Source organism: Varroa jacobsoni, unplaced genomic scaffold (genome assembly GCF_002532875.2).
Source record: "Varroa jacobsoni isolate VJ856 unplaced genomic scaffold, vjacob_1.0 scaffold_475, whole genome shotgun sequence".
Taxonomy (NCBI): Eukaryota; Metazoa; Arthropoda; class Arachnida; order Mesostigmata; family Varroidae; genus Varroa; species Varroa jacobsoni.
The window spans coordinates 1-22,008 of NW_019213377.1; the positions used below are offsets into that span (position 1 = coordinate 1).

General features: G+C 40.6%; 2 protein-coding genes across 8 annotated transcripts in view; one reads left to right on the plus strand and one right to left on the minus strand.

The window, feature by feature from the left end:
- Positions 1 to 2: 2 nt before the first annotated feature.
- Positions 3 to 22,008, minus strand: part of LOC111260779 (uncharacterized) — a 74,711-nt gene continuing 52,705 nt past the window's right edge. Inside the window, exons 1-10 of one of the 5 annotated variants that reach the window (XM_086968453.1) lie at positions 12,118 to 12,256; positions 8,560 to 8,837; positions 6,243 to 6,399; positions 5,601 to 5,703; positions 3,776 to 4,823; positions 2,871 to 3,018; positions 2,557 to 2,649; positions 2,158 to 2,329; positions 1,495 to 1,665; positions 3 to 1,022 (exon numbers count right to left, since the gene is read on the minus strand). In XM_086968453.1, coding sequence (XP_086824579.1) covers positions 824 to 1,022; positions 1,495 to 1,665; positions 2,158 to 2,329; positions 2,557 to 2,649; positions 2,871 to 3,018; positions 3,776 to 4,823; positions 5,601 to 5,703; positions 6,243 to 6,399; positions 8,560 to 8,715 — 2,247 coding nt within the window. In that variant the 5' untranslated portion in view covers positions 8,716 to 8,837; positions 12,118 to 12,256 and the 3' untranslated portion in view covers positions 3 to 823. Of the gene's footprint in view, positions 1,023 to 1,494; positions 1,666 to 2,157; positions 2,330 to 2,556; positions 2,650 to 2,870; positions 3,019 to 3,775; positions 4,824 to 5,600; positions 5,782 to 6,242; positions 6,400 to 8,559; positions 8,838 to 12,117; positions 12,257 to 22,008 lie in introns of those variants that run through there. The other 4 variants (XM_086968452.1, XM_022833784.1, XM_022833782.1 and 1 more) reach the window with 4 other exon arrangements.
- Positions 16,426 to 22,008, plus strand: part of LOC111260778 (uncharacterized) — an 86,000-nt gene continuing 80,417 nt past the window's right edge. For all 3 annotated transcript variants that reach the window (XR_002680546.2, XM_022833781.1, XM_086968451.1), the window contains exon 1: positions 16,426 to 17,122. The gene's annotated coding sequence lies outside the window, so the exon portion shown is untranslated. The remainder of the gene's footprint in view (positions 17,123 to 22,008) is intronic.

Genomic DNA, 22,008 nt, shown 5'->3' on the forward strand with positions numbered 1-22,008 from the left:
ATATGTACAGAATGAAGCTAAAAGGCTAGGAAGATTTGTGCCGTGTATCCATAGCTAAATTTGTGATTAACACATTAATAGTATATCACACAAAATATTGATATCCGACAAACACTGATATCAACATATAATAGTTATCTTCAACTAAAATTCATTTATAACTTAGATAGACTGCCTGCCCTGTTAAGTCAGATGTCGGTACAACATCATATCGTTCTCAATGCGGACTGCTCTTATATACATATACGTATACATATATACATATACATGTACATATAATATATACATATATATATATGAGCGCAAGCTGAGGCCGATATAAATAACATCTATCAAGATCCTAGTCATAACAGATTAACTAAGCCGCAGTGGAATTTTTCGCAGGTAAGCAGAATGTTAAATAAGTTAGGACTAAGAAGTTAGATGTTTGGATAAAGTCCAGAGAAATGTGAAATTTGGTAGACACGAAGTGAGATAAGTTTTCAAAATGTGTGATTGGTCGCGAAAATGTCTAAGAAGGCACAATTTGTACTTCGGTTCATAAGCAAAACACTTTTTTTTTCTATTTTAAATACGTATATCATATTAGAGGTGGTGTGTAAATAATAAATATGTTAACATTGATCCTTAATAAAATAGAACTTCGTCACATCGAAAGTGCGATTGGCACCCCTGAATGTATCGTTGCGTCAACTGATTAACGGTCACAATCATCATCATTATTGAAGAAGAATACTTGTATAAAGCAATTTTGCGCAGTACTGCAAATTGTGCATAAAAGCACGTTTTGACTTGACGCGGAACCGAGAGTGCACCCCTTTTTCTACCCAAAAAGTGGTATCGATCCCGAGGATTCGGCAAGACCGCGTGGAAACAGATAACGGATGGTCGATAGCGCCGCAAGCACTGCGTCCAGTAGACGATTTCGAGGATCTGGCTCGGGGAAATCTGGGTTTTCACGGATTGTCCACTCCGTTAAGTTTACGTCGCTGTTAACCGATCGCCCGCAACGTTCTTTAGCCCTAAAGTTGACAATATTGGCGTCCAACGTAACAACAGATACGGTGACTAGCTTATATATCCTGTCTAATGGTAGTTGACTGTAATTATAAAAATCCTAATAGATCGATACGTAACAGCTACTTGCAAAGAATGGAATTGAAGTGACATGATCATTTAACATAGATGCTTGTAGCAGAAATAATAATATAATTTTACATAAATAACTTAACATATCTATCTACATAAAAGCTTGCCTTTATTTGGTAACGGTTATCCTAAACCGGCAAAAATTCTCACTGAGCTTTTATCGTGTGTGCATCTTGGCTATATTTAGGCCCGCTATTTAGCGTAACTAGACATTTAAGTAATACGGTCAACATTTGCCGCTAGCGCTAGTTTAGTATAACATCCGTACAAGTTGTCATCTACGCAGTCCGTGGTTTGCATTATAGCTAACGAGAAGCCTTTGCTTTTCCTACGTAAGCCACTTACTCAGTGCAGTTGCCACTAGGTGCAATGGTTGTGCTGGGCACTTTGGTGAAACACTTGGGTTTAATAATCGTAAAATAAAGGTATCCGACCGCCTCGGACGAATCGCTGCCGTTTCCAGCCACGTTGCGCAGGAGACACTCCCGAAATCGCGAATCGCTCTCACAACTACTCCTGCAATAGTACAGAATCGACTATGAAACATCAACTCAGACCCTCTGTAGAGATGAGTGTCACAGGGTGGGAATAGCCATACTAGAATGCAGAGGGTCAAGTACAGCCATACCCGAAATAAGTACATATTTAAAAGGATACCCAGCAAAACTGACTTTTTTTTGCGCTCAAATATGGTACCATCAAAGATATCGCGGGAAAATTCGCAACATAACTGTTCTTGACCAACTGACCAACCAAGGATAGCGAAGCTTTACAAGTTTAAAGCTTGCTCTAGGCTTATATTGATAGACCTTCCTACCACAGAAGCTACAACAGTGAGCGCTGCCAGATCTGAAAATGACTCTCAGGTAGTGTGAGCCAGTGACAGAGCTATTTGTTTATTAACATCTTGCAGACACATAATCGGTTTCAACGTTTTTATTTCCTGAATAAACGTGTTTAATTATTTATGTTTGTTTTTGACAAATAGCTAAATTGCAAAATACTAACATTGTAAATGAGTACTTATTGTGAATATTGCCGTAATCGTGGGCAATCTGGCCGGCGGCGATATAATCACTGTTCAAATCATGTTCCCGGCAGCACGCGTCGGTTTCGTTATGGGCTCCCAGACGTTCGGTGTCATTATTTGCTTTGTTTCCAGCGCCACACCAGATCGTTCCTTTCATCGTAGAGAAGACAAATGACGGTTTTTTTTTTTTTTTTTCTCTTTTTTTTCTTATGCAAACCAGTCACTATCGGAATAAGTTCTAAGGAATGTTTAGGTATTAGTTCGTTCAACAGGACCATAGCGATCCTTGTTCATGATACAGGTGTTCATGTAAACGAGCATAATTTTACCGTGCTGAGATTTAGTGCTATATTTTCAACGAATCAAGACAGACTTACCAGGAAATATGAGCAACATTTTTTTAAGAGAATCTGTAAAAAGACGGGATGCAATGCGTCGCCAGCTGCGTCCAACCACACGTCTCGAAGTTCCTAAAATATGCATATAATCTCCATATAAATTTCCAACATTATGTTCTATCTTTTTTTTTTGTCGTTACAAAAGAAACATCAAATTAACTGTTTGTAATGTTCTCTTATCTCACGATCTTTTTAATACAACGTATTTTGTGCGTATGGAAAAAATGTCAATTTGTTTCGACCCAGACTATGGTTCTAGGGAGAACGCATTGAAAACAAAGGATGAACCATACTAAAGCATCTACCAAAGAGTTGAAATGTAGCTGCTGAACTCGATGTTGTCGTCTGCATTGTAGGTCTTCTGTCAGCAACGTCAGCACCCTCTTCCAGGCCCAGGCTTTCCTCCACTTTCTTACGGTGGGCGTCCCAAGCCGCCATCACCTTCATCGTTATAAAAACATTGACTGATTATCAATCAGAGAACATACATATGAAAAATAAATCATGACTGAAGGGAAAATAGTCGAGTAGCATTCACACATAAGAAGGAGTTTTTTTTTTTTCGTACAAGCAAAAATTAAATATCGGAAACGTGGAACAAACAATAATTAATGCTGGGCAGCATTCGTGACGTACAAAAATAACAAAATACAGAAAGCGGAGAGGTACATCAAAGTCTAGATCGTAATTGCAATTTTGGGGCTAAAGATTCGTATACGCGCAAAACATGTTTAATGTAAGTATAAAAACTTGCCAAAAAGCAGAAATATGCTTGCCTTGCCACTAACTTTTCTATTGGCGTATTACACGCAGGCGTCTGTTTGTCGAGTCATTTTCGGGATGAGATTATAATCCAGGCATAATTAACTAGTAGATGATAAATAATTTCCAATTTTTTAGTTTTAAAACTTCATTGGTCCTGAAGTGTTAAATTTACAGTTACGATTCGGATAATGTATCGGGCAGACATGCAGCTGAAACTAGTCAGCTCTCGGTGAGAACCTTGTCCTATTATTCACTTGCCTATCTAAAATGCACTGCCTTTTTGAGGCGGCTCGCTCAGACAAATCGGATATTTTGGAAATGCAAATTAAGCTAGAACATATTATTAACACAATTGTTTTCACTGCATAGGGTACAATTAATCTTCATTTTGTTAGAAAGTTATATCGATATTAGTATTATCGGATAGCCTTACCTTGGCAAGCTGCTGGACGCGATTTGGGTCAACGACATCACTCATTTCCGCAAATTTTTGCTCTACCTCGTCCATCAGCTGTGGAAGTCCCTCGAGCGGCCGATGATCAAGATTAAGCTCCCGATGTATCACTGACTTATCCGAAGATCGCGAATTATCTTGGACAGCAGGATTTTTATGAGGTACGCTACCACTCGTCTGGCTAGATAGAACAAGTCGAGTGGCCCCCTTGTTCGACGGCCCAGAGCTTACTCCTTGGGTTAAATCAGTCGTACTACTGCTCACCTTCGATAGCGTTACGTCACTATCACCAGTATTGGTTAATAGATTGCTACTTCCTTTAGGTAGAACGGCACCACTTGTCTGACTGCCTGACAAACTGGACCCGCCACTCCCATGGCCTGGAACAACAACAACTCCATTCTCTTCGTTCGTCAGGACAGAGTTGCTTCGATGGCCTGATGCCACAAGGGTGTTCCGCAAGTTCGGTAACAAAGCATTACTCTTTCCTTGCTGAACTGATTCAGATGCAGCACCTGTTGCTTGCGAAAATATAGAACCACTATCTTGAATGGCAATTTGGCTCTGAGCTATACCGGCATGACCATCTTTTTGATCGGATAGTGAAGCCCCGCTAGTGGTCTGGCCAGAATTTACCGAATCGTGTTCGCCTTTATCGAAAGTTGACGCACCATTTCGTTTATCATTAATCAACGTAATACCGATTGCATTTTTTTTTAATAACCCTGTATTGACTTTTTGGTTTGACGTTTGGTTGTTATTGGCTTGGCTCGATGCCGCAGCATTGCCGCTGTTGCTGCTACTTCGATTCGGTAATGTGACGCTATCGCTCTCCTGCGATAAGACTCTACTGCTTTCTTGGTTTGATAAGGTAACTTCCCTGTCGTGTGACGGGAAAATTAAACTTGTTTCTTGATAACTGGGTCCGACATTACTTGGGCGCCCTGATATTCTGCCAGCACCGTCTTCTCTTCCGGACTCAGCATCTGCACTTGCAAACATTAATTTCGATTTGTCCTTTGCCGCGCTGAAATGGGTTTTTGTTATATTTCGCAGAACACTATTTACAGTACGGCTGTCAATTTTACGGGTTCACTAGGATTAAAAAACTTCTCAGGTTAGTTTCATTGAGTGCTATAAAATGTATATATTGTGTCCCTTCTATAACATGTTTGTTATTCGAAAATGCATGCAGTGATAAGTGACCGCTGACACCGAACCGTTGGCCACGCACAAAGTTTTTGACTGAAGACTGAAATTAGTGATTTTGGTAATTTCAGATAATAGTAACGTAGAAAACGTGAACATTTGTATCGTTCCCTACGTTCCTAGTTCTGACGCTCAACAGTACATAAGACAATGTTAGCGATGTGTCATGTCCGTTCGTGTCTACTGCATGACCCATGACGCGGAAACTGACTGCTGTGACGATGACTGGACATCATCGTAGGGAAGCTATGCCTCAAGGGATTACCCCTTCTATATGAGACTGCCACTTGCGCTTCCGTAACCGATCATGCTGGCTCCAATCAAATGCTTTTTTACAATCTCTATACCCCCTGGCGATATATGCAATGACACTTGTACAATAAATCACTAGAACACAATTTAAATGTAACTCACCCAAATAGATATTTAAATTCAAAGGTAAATGTTCTTTGCTAGATCTCCATATATTGAAAGGGTTAACGTAGAAAACATAGCCTATAAACACGATCAACGAATTTTCTGCATAGGAAATGCAAATCTTTCTGATATTTTTCTTTTATAAATGGAAATTACAGTGGTACAGATTATTTCTCACCTTGTAGCTTCCTCAGCCACTTTCGTTGTCAACGGCGACTTTCTTGACTTCTCTGTGCACGATCGCTGAATACCAGCTTGAAACCTTTTAGTCCCTGTATTGACTGATGTGGATGGGAGTTCCGATTGGCCAACTATATGGTCTACCGGAATATCTTGAGACGATAAATCAAAAGCGTCGTCTACGAGTACAAATTTGTAGGAGACATTTTTCTAGTTTAATAATTATGTCGCGCGAAAAATTTCTCCATTAGCTAGAACTTATTCGATGTGATCGTGGGGTCGTATGTAATGTTCTATTATGAAAAATGCATACGATATTACCATGGATGGCAGTGTCATCCAAGCATAATACTTGTAACAGGCCGTCCCGTAATATCCATCATCAAGATATGACCTCAGCCCGCTTTGATCGTATTAGAAATTTCTAACAGCCCCTAGCGATTTTGCCTGTATTTTAAATTCTAGTTTCTAGACTATATTTCCATTTCAATATGCACTACGGTTGTTAAGAGTTACAAAAATCATATATCGCCGTTTTCGAAAACGTATTTAACGTATCACCGCTAGTGTTCAAAGTTTTCCACTAAAGATAACCTGAATTCTCTGAACAGCTTCAATATATGGAAGAAAGATTACGCACTTTGTGCTAGCTGATCCTCCGATGACGAGACAAACCAAGCGGCATCAGACATATCATGTCTCCTTGCAGGATCCTCATGGACAAGCAAAGGAGCCTCTACTAGCACTCGACGAGCATGTTCCCTGCGAAGCATGGCATGTGACCGAAAATAAATCACCTGCCGGGCGGTAAATAGATTAATTATCATTGACGTTATTAGAAAAAGCAAACAGGCTTAATTAGGTCAATTGAAGAAATGGGACCTGAATATGGCCATCATCCTACGGGAATGCGCGTCACTTTTTATTGAAAAATTTCTACATTAAGTTTTATTTTGTATCTATATTATGTATTACATGTGTACAGACGTTTGCTATTGCTTCTTTCCTATTCTCATGAGCGGCGTGTTGGCGATCGCTTTGAAGAAACGAATAATCTTCTAATATCGTCTTGGCGTTACACCGAGATTGCATTGTGAAGCTAGGACGTTTTGATGATTGGCTCGGTCTATATTTGGAATAGTTTAAGTTAAAATTCGATTAGAAAAGCCTACAGGATTAAGTAGCAAGTTCCGAACGCTACGTTCAATTTAGATCATTTATCAGTGCTCATTATTGCACTCTTCTACGAAATCCTATTCTTGAGCTTGGAGTCGAGCTTTTTCTGTGGAAAACTTTTATCCTGCGGCTTATAGTAACTTTTGTATATATACTCTACGCTAGAGAATATCTCCTAGTATGTAACTATGAGCTGGCGTTCACTATCAGTGATTGGATGTAGTAATGACAATATCTATGATCGGTCAAGAACTTAAGTTCGCTGATATTCAATTCGCACACGTACGCTTTCGTAAAAAAACAAACGTTAGCGCCTAAGTTTAGCGTTATACTAAACCCAGGTCGACTTTAAGGTTCGGCAAATCCGACAAGTCGAATGGAGCATTATTATCGCTTTTATTACTGCTATTGAGATTGTTGCCGAAAGGTCGAAATGCGCCTACGTCTAAGTTCGAAACAAGGTAACTTCTGAATCCTTCCGGCTAATAGGCGAGGAAGTTGTCGCGTTAGCATCGTGAAGAAATGCGCTTCCAACGACATAAAACTCAGGGTATAACAGTAAAAGTTTCCCGCAGATGATACCGAGAGCGCAATATGTTTCCATACGAAGAATAATCAGGATGTTTCTATGTAACAAAGAAACGGTGGGCTAACAGTCTCTTATTTCAAATATATTTGTATAGGTAAATTAATCAACCAAATTTATTATCAATGCAACGAACGGCATGGGTTAATATATATGTTAAGTTTGGCTTCAAAAACGCGCAGATATTTCGATAACTGAACAAACGGGATGAGATAGGAATTCTAGAAGTTTGGGTAAAATGTATTGTTATTATAATTCCCAAAAGTGCCCAATCATCCAGCACCCTAAGAGGAATCGCGAAGGTTGATTACATCGATGCGCTTTTGTCGAACATCTTCGCACGATCGCTAATTTTTTTTTTCGTACAGGTATCGAAATGCTTTGCCAGGCAAACCGCACAATGAAGGGTATCACTCAAGGTATACTTAGCGGCCTTCAGAAACACTTGAGAGTGACCATTGATGACGTGGTCAAGGACAGGAACGGCGTTTGGATAGCAGTTCTATAGAAGAACCACGTAAGTCTCCTGATCTCTTTTCGCCTCATCAGTAACCGCTCTGCGTACATCAGCAATAGCCCTATAGGAAGGTAGTCAGCATTGAGGTTCATATGGCTAAAAAAAAACCGGCAGATGATACGAATTTGTGTTATCTATAAAAGAGAGCCCAAGGCTATTCAACTCTTTTACGTATTTTACCAAAAACGTGGAAGCCGTGCACGATAGACAAGGGTAAGGCTTTAGGTAAGCAATAGCGTTCTCGAAAATCAAATTGTCTGGAAAAAGCCAAGGCCCTACGATTGTTGATAGAGCGAAGTTGGCCTTGGTAATTTTCATATTTGGGCTCTATGCATTGAAACACCGTATCAGTTGAAAAAGAGGTTATCCTTCGCCGAAGATACCTTTGAAAACGTTCAACTTCCCCTAAACGGTAACTTCATACATTCCTATTTAATCTACAGCACTAGACATCACTGATAGTGAGCAATCGTAATCAACTCACAAAACAGTGTTTGCCATTTAAATTAAAGTGAAAGTTCGAAACATTTTTCTCGCTATAGCTTTATGTATATATATTCCATAGGCATATACGGAAAGCATTAGACCTATATATACGTTAGGTTATATTTTGCAGTTGTGTTTAGCATTCGCACTAAGGTACATCATTTGAGATTCGCCTATTGCTAGACACCATACCTGGGGCAATATTTGTTCACGCAAGTGGTTTCTATAATCAAACGATGGTAAAGGCGGTAAGCTGTTCTGGTTAAATGAATGGGTCGCTTTCAGTGGGGGCGGAGCCAGAACAGGAGACGAAAGCAGCGCCCCCACAGTGACAAATACCGGTCTCATCTCTAAGGGCACAGCATGCCGCTTTGCACGCTGGATTTTTGGGCTGGCTGTTTTTGCGAGAGACCACGATGGCGGAAACGACCCATTTTAAACGCGCCACATCCGGCTACGGTCCGTAATACCTGAAACCAAATGATAATGTTGCAATTTTGCGAGAGTATTATTGTTTATCTTGAGATTTGGCATCGCCTAATACTGCGTGTATATAAGAGCAAACAGTGTTTTCTGTCCGTTTTGTAGTCTGTGGTGCGTTACCAAAAAATCAGCCGAAAGAGGTACATCAGTGTAAATTCTTATATGATTTCTTCCTGCATTTAGACAGTCTCTAGATTTTGGATAGCCAAAGGTCACTAGAGCAATTGCGAGCAACATCTGTGACATGCTTCAAAAAATCTGTAACACGCTTCTGGATTTTAATATTCTAGGTTTGGATACTAATGAATAGCTTCAGAAACAGGGAAGACCGGTAGAATTTAGTTCGGTTGACACGGAACCGAAGTTCTACGGTGGCTTCATTCCTTCAGACTTGAAGGAATGAAGCCACCGTAGAACAGAAGGAACTGTTTCGCTCGACCGTTTTTCAGTGAACAATTTTTTAAAAATCTTTTTCAAATCAGAATTGAAAACCTTCTTTGACAGCTCGCCGTATTTCTATTACAACATACGTATTACATCTATATATATATATATATATATATATGGTTTCATATGATTATTACAGGCGCTAATGAGTACATACACGTGTTCTGAAAAGAGCATGTTTAAGCTTCAGAGTGAACAGATTGCGATACCTTTTATCGGTAACAGGTGCGGCCACTATATTGCTTGAACAAAGTCAATGTCACACGAAAGATACAATCATTTTATAAAGACGGTCTGATATAAACAGTCTGCTGGAAGCAAATGTGTGTGTCTTAAATTACGTTACCGTTAGTTTATCGTCATTGTTAATTGCTTATTTGATGCCAACAATCGGAACCATTTCTGGTTGTGTTAACGCTATAGAAGTGAAAGCGATTGTTTAGCTCTTGTATTAGTGCTTTTTTATTTTGGGACGTCACTCATTTTCGAGTGCGGTGCGCCGGCCAATGCATCGTAAACCCTTTCGCCCGTCTAATTTTTATGGAAATAGCCCGACTGCTAAATAAGTCGAGGGTAAATATCTGTAACTCAGAATGACCTTAGTCTAAGTTACGGAAATGAACACAATGGTGAAATCGCTTCTCTCCCATCATAGATCCGTTGCCGTAATGCGGTGACAATGAGCCTGAATTCGTTTTCAGATAATGAGATTATTAAGCATACATCAATGCTATTGTGCCGCAGTTACTCCAAATAGATTTGACCTTTTAATCTGCTAGTAAAAGCATGAGTCCATCAGGAGTCTTCAAGCCGCTATTTAATAAATTGCTAGGCTGCACGTCAGCCTCGTACTTCCACACTTATTACGGAAGTACGGTAACTTAATAAGAATAACTAAATTTAAACTGATATCAATATTCGCGGTGTTGCAAATAGTTTTGCGACATCTACGGTATTGGGTATACCCATGGATCGCTAGGACACAGCAAGAGCGTCCCACAAGAAGACAGGAATAGGTAATTCAGAGTCCGCACAGTGCGTACCGTGTAAAACAAACTCAGTATAATAAGCTGTTCGTGAGAAGACTAGAGCAAAGTTAGTTAGTCAAATCTTAGTCTTAATATTTACGTCCTCTACATCTATATATTCGGTCGTCCATATGGTCACATATCGTTCCAAGACTTTCGTTCACGGCTTAATTATGAGCAGTTATGGTCGTATTATAAAAACGTTTGCGTTTTGCTTTAAATTCTATATAATGTTTTCGCATAAGGTCTATCTTAAGTTTCGATCAAGTAAGCGAGATTGGATTTTTTTTCGTAAGACATAGCAACAAATCAGACGCGTTTAACCCTTAACCTCTGATTCATAACAGGGACACATAACAGGTCAATGATCATTCTATAAAACTATGCCAAAATATCAACTAAGGATCATTTAATCATTTGAAAATACAACACAGCTTAGTGGAAATTCTAAAAGATGGCTCATTAAAAAGCTTTATCTTCTTCTTCTTTTCCTGCCTTGCGTCCGTTACATAATGTTATCTTTTTTTTCCTATGTGTAACGATATATCAGTAGGTTAACACGGAATATCCACCAACGCTAGTACACGGATGTGTAAGTGGGACCATTGTGGTTATTATATGTTTCCTATTTTCAATGCTTGTCGCATAAAGCTTGGCAATCATCATCTGATTATTGATTTTTTTTTACTGAATCTGAAAATATCATCCCCACTGTTTAATAAACAAATTATCGTTTTGAGAATTAGTTCTATAAAAAATAACAAGCGCACATAGTTGCGGGGTACTTTTACTTAACTCAACTTTATCTCAGCATCTATAATTAGATCAGTATTATAGTGCTATACATCAATGACGCTCTTGATAGGGTTCAAAGCAGGAACCAAGCTTGGCTTAGATTAATTACGGTGTCGCTTGAGATAAACCCTATTAAAGCGGCGTTTTGTCACCATTATAAGATCCACTGTAATATGTACATGTTTATATTAAGCTCATTTACACAGTTTTGCCTCAAGAGAAGGAAGCGTCTGTTTTAGAATTAGTATAAGCCAGTACAACGAGGTGTTTTTCTGTTTCTGTGATACCAAACAATATGATTACGAGCGTTATATGGTTTATGGGATTATTATATGATTACCTATAGCGAAATAAACTTTATTTGACTATGTTCAAGATGGGGGGCAAAATATATACTTACAGCCGCGGGGCCGCCGAATAACCTGGTGAATTTTGCCCAAACACTAGCTGGAACTTTAGCGAGTGGCTTTATCATTGTATATTATGGAAATTAACAAGATAAAAATTTCATGAAAATTAGCTATGTTTCGACGCAGACGAGGCACGCAATTTTACGATGTATAAATGTTCGTTTGAAACATTCAACGAGACCTTGTGACATGTACCAAACGATCCGCTTAACAAAAAGGATTAATATGTAAGCATAACATTTATAGAATGATATAAATATGTTTTCGCTTTTAATTCAAAGCTCATAAATTTGTATTTTTAAAGCTCATGCTTGCGACTCATATATGCGTCAAAGTATATTCATATATATCTCTCTTAGAGTCAAAACTTCAAGTTATGAGGTGAGTGAGTTAATAAATCAGAAAAAGCACCTATCAACCATTTCGGTACATGTCTGAAATTTTGCTACACCGTGAAGTGCCCAATCGGCCGTACAAGACCCAACCGTCCTGTGCTACTCGGGCCCCCCACTTCAGTACTCTAAATGCAGGTAAATATAAGAAAATGTGCCTTTCTCTAGCCTGTCTTAATCATCATAAGTTCCTACCTCGAATACACATTTAGAATTGCGTTTTCCTTTAAACGTTGTGAACTGCGACGCCAATCTCACTGTTAACTTAATTGGCCAGCTTCCAACAAACAGAAGGTAAACGAAAACTGATATTGTCAAGCAGCTCAACCGAACTGTTCGTGAAGCAGTTCTGGTTTAGAAAAGTTATACGACAGAACCGGTAGGCCTCAACTACTAGGCCACTGGCGTATTTCCGGTGTAAGGGCAAAACAGGATTAAGCGTTTGCTATATGCATAATTGTTCTCCCTGCGTTGACGCTAACATTGTTCGTAGGCACTCGCAGCAAGCGTTGACACGACGACAATAACTTCATTAGGAGGGCAACTTTTACGTATTCAAGTTGCGCAGTTGTCGTTCTTTTAATTAGCACTGAGTGTTCCGTGACTCATACTCGAGCTTGTCAAGGCCCCTTGAGAACGTTGTTCATGTGGCAGTCTTTTTTTCTGTAAATGATTTACCCTTGTCATCGCTGCTTATGGCCCATGCGCGTCGCACTTATTTTCGTGAATGTTCTTTGTCTATGAATTCAAGTTAGCTAACGACCTTAGAGCGGCGAACGCATTTTGAGTGCAAGTTACACCAAAACCGGCCAAAATTTTATCTACAACAGAGAAGGGCCTCATAAAAAATGTACTATTATATAGTTATTGAAGATCCGTAACAAGCGTGATGCTCCTATACAGTAAAGTAAAAAAAAAAAACAGAAATTTCTGTTCCTAAATATAGATAATACCCAACCGGTCTAAATAACTGGTAAACATGTAAAGCGGTCTGTAAGCACTGCTAGACGGCGCACATGTTGCATGCAGAATCATTCCTTTAGACGTCCTGACGGCATCATGATTCAGATGCTATCAAAGTTTTATTACATCAAGAGAAAATGACGTATTTGCCTTACACTTTGTCACAAAAGCAGTCCTTTATTTCAGCGGTGGGTATATCCGGAGCTTTTGGGGGCGCCGCACGCGGTTTGTTTAAACCTGTCAGTGGCCTTATTTAAGGAATACAAACGTTTCGAGTGTTGAAACGGACAAAAACCGCTTACGACTCATTATACGGGAAAGCAAATTAAGCGCATTGAACGAAAAACTTGAAATACAAAAAACTTCCTCATGAATCGCAGGGAGTATGAAATTAGGTTGGTATCCACCCCTGTGCATTGCGTTAAGCATAGATAAGAACTGTATTAAGCTGTTTACAACTTTTTGATGACAGAGCAGCATACCTTTGCAACTACTTATGTTGCAAAGTATTGCTAATCCTTTGGGCCTTTATCAAATGGAAAGCATGCTCTTTCGATTCTCTGCTAGATAGTTGTCTTACTCACGATCAGCACAAATTAATAATAACAGTACGAAAAACCTCAACGACCTAACGTTTTTGTGAACGAACGCGTACCTCGGCGTACTATTTAGTGCTAACTAGGTTGACTCGTCCAGTTACGATAAAGCAGCTGCCGCTTAGAACGCATCTGCTTTAAGGTCGTCGTCACCACTTCACACTTCACTTAGCTCAACTTAAAAACGATGGCGCGCTATTTTAGTCATAATAAATAAACTATAATGCATTCCTCTATTTTTTTTAAGCATTTTTAAAACAATTTAACACATGTGGACGCACTTTCACTTATAATACAAATATTGTCGAAAATTAATCAACTTAGATTACTACGCAATATAGAGAATGTATCGTATTTATATATTTTTTAGACTAAGCTCCTTTCAGCATTTGTGTGTCGTTGACGAGACTCGAAGGAGCCACTTATGGCCTCGTTCAATGAAAAATCAAATCGTTTAACCCACCGCGCTAGTATCTATAATACGTAACTGTACTCAAACGTAACTAAGTGAACTTTGACAAAATTCGAACCGACGGTACGATTTCGTTGTGCTTCGTTGTATTTCAGCTATAGCATAGTGGACCTGTATCAGTCGTACGTTGTTAGAAGTTGCTTGTTGCAAACAGATTCTTAGGATGAACATCAATTCTAGATCACGTGACAAGGATGAAACGACCCCCGCGTGATATCCTAGTGGATAATAATGTATTTTCGAGATAATGTTACGTCCTAATCGATCCTACGCTATGGTCTAGGTTCGAACCCGGACACAGACAGACTTTGTTTCGTGCCGGAATCCAATGCCTAACAGCGTTACCGAACGTAAAGCTCGAAACATAAAGGTAAAACGTAATATTAAGGCTTTTCGACCTGGTGACACAACTTCAAAGTACCCAAAAATCTATTGGCCAAATAGATACAAATTATCAACTTACGGAAATGGGATTGTGTTAGTCAGGAAAAGCAATTTTTTGTTTCAACGCATGAAATCGACGGTGTATGTTGCCAGTCTCCAGGGAAGTTTCGAAGAGTCTGAACGGGTCAAAGTAAAACGTTAGCATGCTCTAAAGGAGCTCGTAAATTGATCAATAATCTCATGGTGATCCCGAACTCTTCATGCGTATATAAGCTATCTATTTCGATTGGAGATTAACTATCGCTAATCGGATTATCTAAAAGAAGCCCAGGCTGTTAATTGTTTTCAGCTTTCAGCGCTTTTTTCCATGTTTCATGCTGTTTCGGCTTTTGAACGTATGATATCTTTTAGATCTACTATCATCCAAAATAAAAATCTGCTCGACTTTTTATGTCTAATTTGTTTTGGCGGAACGTTAGTGAGTATGCTCGTGCCAATGTCGTTTTGCGTGCAACGACGATCGAAAGGTTACTCGCAAGTTCGGACAAGGAATTTTCGAAAATGATCGAAGCAGACGGCAGATTCGTCGAATAAGCAGGTCCACAAAGGATGTCCTTGTCAGCGCATTCAACTAATTTTCCTCCAAATACCTGTTCCTGTCCTGATTCAGAAAGAAACTACATGTATTTTGTCCCTATTCAGTTCGAACGCCAAGCACGGCCCTTAGCAGTGTCCAAGATACCCCAGAGTCGTAACCTGCAAGGCACTCTAGGCCAAGGATCACTTAAAAATGAAAAACCTCTATTTTAGATGGACCTTTGAAATTGTTAGCAGTTTAGATTTGCTTTTGCAACTACAACGCAAGACGTTCTCTTTTGTACGAAACATCATAGTTTAGCAGCGTTAATATCGAATACAGCGGAATTAAATGGAACAGCCTTTTTCCTACCCCCAGTGTTACTGATAGCTACTTTCACGATCCCTTGCGTATTTTTCTACATATAGAAGCAGCTTGTTTCCTTGTAGGTGATACCTTATTGAACCTTCAGCATGTAATTTTTCATAGCTATTTCATTCTAATTTTACCATAGTCGAATTCTACCGCAGTTCGCATTACTAATGCCATTTCGGTGCTGCTATTGCTACCGGTTTTTACTGCTGCTTCGGTGGCTGTCGCTTTTCGGTGTCTATTCGCTGCTTTCCTGTTTTCTTTCCAATTCCGTTTGTGCTTCTGCTCTAGCTTTCCGTTCCGCAGGGAACTGCAAGCACCAGGCGGCCGCAAGGACAACGACAGTAGATAACATCGAGTCGGACGGTCAGTAAGGTTCTACCGCCAGCAGCTGACTCAGCAACAACGCCACTGGCGGTGCTATTACAAGTACTATTACAGAGACTGTAACGGTGCCTTTAATAATAGTCATGCGACTGAAGCCATTTTCATGTTCCACAGCGTTATTCGTTCGTATCCAGTGGCACGGTCGGTGAAGCTTCGATGTTCAGTTCCCCTTTGCCGCTATAAGAGTCGTAGTCGATTATAGCTTAAATAAAAGACCGTAATAGTAGTTCTGGTATGCTCATAGCTTCACGCGCAATTCTATTTCATCTACCCATCGGTAGAAATCGTCGTCGTCTTCTTCTGCTGGAGTCGGGACAGTTCCTTTTCCCGCTGCAACTGCTGCCGTTACGTTTGCGTCGGCGGGGAGCTTTCTGCTCACGGCCAGGGACATGGACACACGGCTGCCGCCACTCACCACCACCTACGCCAGCGCCCCCTGGCCGACGTCAGGTGAAAGAGCCGCAGTGAGTGGAACACCCGTGAGTGGAGTCGAGCGCAGAGCAGCGAGCCGCACGGCATGTTGCTGCTACACAAAGGCCAGCGACCATCACAACGGTGCAGCATAGTACTGTCTCCCGGCCCGCATGCATATCTGTCCGGAACTCTAACAAGAAACGCATGCGACGCGACAGTAGGCCTACTCGTGCTGCCGCCGCCGCCGCCGCCGCCGCCACCGCCACCGCCACCGCCGCCGCCGCCGCCGCCGCCGCCACTGTCCGCTCATTCGTAATGTAAAATACCGGAATAATCATCGTCGTGCACAACGGCCGGTAACAAACCCAACTGCAGTCCATTCAGGCTGGTTCATCGAGTTCTGCTCTGCTCGGACCAAAACAATTGTTGACTGTGGCACCTAAGTGCAAAACACGGTTTCTAGTCCATGGAACGCAAAGGGTACAGTAGTAGTTTGTTGTCTTTAAACTCTGAGAACGTACGGCGCGATTTCTGGTTTCCTACCGTCTGAAACGACAGCGGCGTGACGGGCAGTCAGTCGTGATTGAAACGGTAACTTTGCAGCACCTGTACGCGACTGTATACAGTTTCAATAGAATACAACTACACAGACGACAAAGCGTTACCAACAGATCTTACCTAAGTGAAAGAAAAAAAGGCGGGCTCGGGGCCGTTTATAAAATATGTTGCTGCGGGTGAAGCTTTTGAAGTGCATCGATTGAGAGCGTCAAGTTATAGTGTCAGTGCTGAAGTCTGAAGTGTGATTGTCAGAAGAAAGTGAGGAGCCGCTGTGAGTGCTGTTAAAAATAGGAAGCGTCCTACGCTACTAAAAACGATATACGGTGTTCAATTGATTTCCGAGGCTGTGTACGCGTAAAAATTGTGCCGATTCTCCGCAGAACAATGATATCTGATATTTGCGTGTTTAATTCACGAATTCAGAAAGAGATGTTATTGTTGTTATAACTAAACAAAGAAAGCAGTGCGCGATAATTGGTAAGTAAGATGGCTGTTTCACCTTCAGCTGTTCCTGTCAACGGCAAGTCGATGTATAGGCATGATCGTCAAGCGATTCTGGTACGATAAATATATTTCCTTATCTTTTTGACCGAAATAATCTAGTTCAAGTAACGATATAGAGATATAAATTTGCGGGACCAGGATGCCATAAAACCCATGCGACTAATATTCAAGAACAGTGCTTAGTTAGAGTTTGGAAGCCGATAGCTTTATCACTGATCAATGTAGCCCCAGCTGAAAGCTCACCCATACACTTAGGCTTATCGGTCGCTTCGATATGCCCACTTACTGCTAGTTACCGTCTAATAATTGTAGAACGTACCTGGGAGGTTCGGACGACCATGCGCCGGAATCCAAACCAGATTTTTGGTCACAGTTGACAAATCCGCAGCGATTTGCGCCGCCGACGTATTCTCTACCTTGTTGTGTTGAACCTTCCATTACAAATTATGCGCAAATGGAATGGCAAATCCAGGACGGGGCTAAGATATGCCTAGGGACTGGCGAATGGGGTAGAACGTAATGTCTAAAAGGCCGAATACACAGACGACATACATATTTGAAATGAAACGAAAACAAGGGACTCGAGAAGTTGTTTGCAATGCACCGCTCTGCCTAATATAGGTACAGCGTTTTGGTTTATATAAGCGGTTTACTAAAATAATACGTTCCTTCGGAACCATCTGTAGGGCAAGTACGATTTAGTCCTACGAGGAGCTATTTTCCTTTCGAGACGCATAGTTGACCTCAACTTAATTGCCACACTGATTTTATAAATTCTAATTAGTGCTGAAAAGTGGTGCTTACGAAGCCGGGACTTTCGGCCTCGTGGGAAACGAAACTTATCTATTACTTAGTTCCTACAGAAATTTTATGTAGGATGACAGAAATGCATTACTGATGTCTTCAAATGCTAACAAGCCCTAAAGCAACATTTTTCAACAAGCGACGTACAGAAAGCGGCCTAGAGCTTATCCTACTTTAAGTAGAATATACTAACATTAACGACCGAATTTTGAGTGAATCTGGTGCTAATTTGAGCTATTCTCAGCTCGAAAAAAAGATTATGACGATCATTGGTAGACCGGTTATTCTTACTAAAAACAGGGGTTTAATGTTGCGGGAATCCAACTCGTCCGCCTAAACTGACACAATTTATTTGTGCAATTAACAATAATAAAGTTAGGCTAACTTTTAAGCAGAAGAGCGGTGACGCCGAATCGACACACGGCTAACGTGTGGTACTTTTCTATATAATTTTAATGAGAGCTCTGACGCGACACGGTACCGCCGGAAAAATAACAATTACTATGGCGTGTGAGTACGCATAACGATGTCGCTCATAATTGAGGAAAAAAACAAAAGGGTCCTATTCAAACCATGTCACTAGACCGTTTAGGTGTGTGGAAGCGATAGAACTCTGCAAATGTATCTGTCTATATCAAATAGCAAAAAAGCCGATAAATAAGTGATATCGCCTAATATCAAGTATGTCTTAAGTTAACTAGAAAAAAAATAACCAAACATATGATCGTATTTACTGGTTCGGAGGGTTTTGGCAGCTGTTGTAGGTCTAACGGCAGCTAGTTTTTTTTTTTATATGCGAGATCGTGCAAGCTGTCACGCGATTTTCAATGAAAGGATTACAACCTAATTAAGTTACATCATCTACTTTATCTTACGGTGTTAGAAATGTATTTAGCACTTTCAATTTTTAATTTTTAGGTTAGGTACTATCATTAAAAAAAGTAATTTTTCAGACAAATCTGTCAGGAGTAAAATCGAACAGTAGTTGTGCGCATCCGTCCTGTTTTTTCTATATGACTTAATAGAAGCAGCGTAGTGAGCTGTGGGCGGGCGCCACTGAGGCATTCAGAAACCCAAAAAATCAATGAACCTCACTCCAAGTCTGTGTACCAACTAGTATATTACATTGCTAATCGCGCTGAATGTTATCGATTCATTCTTCTATTGAGAGCCAGTCAGTGGGCAGGCAAAAATAAGCCCGTTTTGCCGCCGTACGTTGAAATGATCCCTCCACATGTTTATGACGCATATCAGCTATCAGTTTGTAGCAATATCAGCTAAAAAAATTGTTTCGACGAACTGTTTATATGCAAGCGTGTATAGGACGAAAATTACATGTACGGCTAAAAATATAAGCCAGAGATATAACACAGTGGTTAGGCCGATTAAAACAAGTCGTGCCATCCTACAGAAACTGCGTACGAAACATAGCCTATCAAAGTCTCCTAGTTCATGACTGCATCTGTAGACGGTACAAGTTGACGTTTTCTCGCGCGATATTAGACGTTTTTCGTCCGCCATCATTTCTGCCCACTATCGGGATCTCGTTCGAAGAGTATGTAGTTTTTGTGATCTTCATACACTATACATAAATCCATGCTTAGACTATTCTACAGTCGTAATCGTATATACGATTTGGGATGTTCATCTTACCCACTAGCAGAAGCGATCTCCTAGCTATTAGTGACATTGTTTAGCCTCGTGATCAGATACTAGGACATTAGCTGTAGACCTAGAACTAACTATCCGAAGGCGGGACGCGGGAACGGGGTCGACAAATGCCGGATTTGCACCAACAGACATTTCGATGAGTTACTTGTGTAAGACAATTCTTATGACAAGAGTTTACAAAACATCACCGTCCATGGGTTTGCCTACGATTTGATTGTCGATTCGGGTGTTCTGTGGGACCGAGTCGCGACGACTGAATCGACAGCAGAACAGCTTGTGACTGCGAAGGCGTCTATTGCTACCTACAATAGATAGACGCGACATTAGCCCCATGTGCGTGACCGCATTGCTCTTTCTGTCCATTTATGATATTGCGCTTGAAGGAACTTTCTCACAGGTAGCTAGCTGTTCGACGAGCTTGCCGGAAGTCGTGCATTTGGAAAGACTTCACAATCTACTGATGGTACAAAACAATTCGGTATATCAATATGGTAGGTAGTATTGCAGACCAACGCTGTCTAGTTTTCCCCTCGTCCTGTTAAAGTCGATTTGCTAATGCTGTCGAGGAGAAAAAAACTTCATCTCGTTAAATGTAAGGACCCGTTCCCGCTGATGTTCAAATCCGTGTCACGTTCATGAGTAACGTCACCGTTCTGGCTAGGTTTTGTTTAGAGATTGATATATGTATTTCAGTAGAGATTTGTGCATTTGATATATCACAGAAAGTACTTGCCATCTACGTTTCGTACTAATCAAGCGTGCTCGCTCGGCAGATCGCACTGAAATGACGGATCGTTTTGCCCTGCCTACCTTTTTTGAGAAAGTGCATTATTAAAAATTAGATTGTTCTTATGGCGGTTGATTAATTGATGTTTTGGGTAGGGAAAACAATGCACGAAGCTGGTGAGACATGGCTTGTAATCGCACAACTTTTTTTTAATTAATTATTACCATTAGCGTTGCCTGGTTATGTTTAAAGAAAAAATTTTCTGCATGTTTTAGAATGTTCAACTTATTAGACCTTCAATGAATAATCCCGTAGGTCGACATGCTGCACTGGCGACAGCTGCATCGCGTCAAAAATTAGCAGTTCTTTTCCGTTAACTTTTTCCGTTGTTTCTTGTTTACTACCCCTTTCCTGTTTGGACAGAGGCAAAATCCCGTTTTCTTCGGATCGAATCAGTCCGTACGTAAGTATGCCAAAGCGAGCGGAATTGCTCCACATTCGGTAACCCCTTCGAATGCGCCATTATCCGAGTATGCGTTATACAACAACGCTAGCACCCTATCAGAAACGAGCGACTGAGTCCGGCAAATTTTACCGCCGATAGCCTAACACTTTTGTTGTTCTGCTGTTATTATTGTTGCGGCCGGTCTCTAAGATGGCAAACCACCTTTGTCCGCTGTTATTTCTGCTGCTACAATCGATGCGTGTAATGGGTCCGCTGTGATAGCGTCTGATAGTGCGGGCCGTAGCGCGTACAAAGCAAAAGAAGAAGAGGAAACCAACGGCTATTTCTATATTTTGTATCGTTCTCAAAAAAGCGAACAAATCTCTATTTTGATCGTGGGACGGAGCCGGTTTGGCCGGGTCGGTTTCGACCCAACACGATCTGTTCTGATACGGTGCCGGTCTGATCATTGGACATCCTTCGTATACCTGCTCAAACTGCGGCAGTAACAGCGGGACAGAATTATAAGCAGCACTTCTTCGCTTTTTTCTAAAGCCACGTTTGTTATACGATAAACTGTAACAAGAATGATAACATCAACACAACCAGAGCATTGAACGACTCAACGTAACAAGCAGGTAGAGAAAAAAAAAATAAGACATAGACAAATATTCATTGTACGTTGGGCAAATATTTTTCGCTGTTGTTAGAATCGAACTAGTTTACAGTGTATTATATACATATAGGGTGTTTTAAAGCTTGAGACCTATACTTGAGTAGGTACCAGAACTTCAATGATAGAGCGATTTTCCGTCTAAAGCCGATATGCTCTTTACTGCTAAAGCTGAGAATTGATATGAACGTAACGCCGGCCCCATATTGATAGATACCACTTACGAATATCTGTGACCGCGTAACAACAGCGGCTTCGATTGAGAAACTATAATTGAACAGGCTTTACGCCTTTGTTTTATAATAACTTAAAGTTAGCTGAACATAAATTAACCGTGGTAAGAGTATAACAAACGTGTTTTTCTGACATTAAAATGGAATTACTTGAACGGTTGTCTAGGCTAGGCTAGGCTTCGAGCAGCTAACTGAAAGTAAAACCCGTTCGTTTGTTACTACAGTGGAACATCGGATTACACTGTTATTTCTATAGTTAAGTGATAACCCGTTTTTTTTTCTAAGTAAAGTTATATTTTTCGGTAA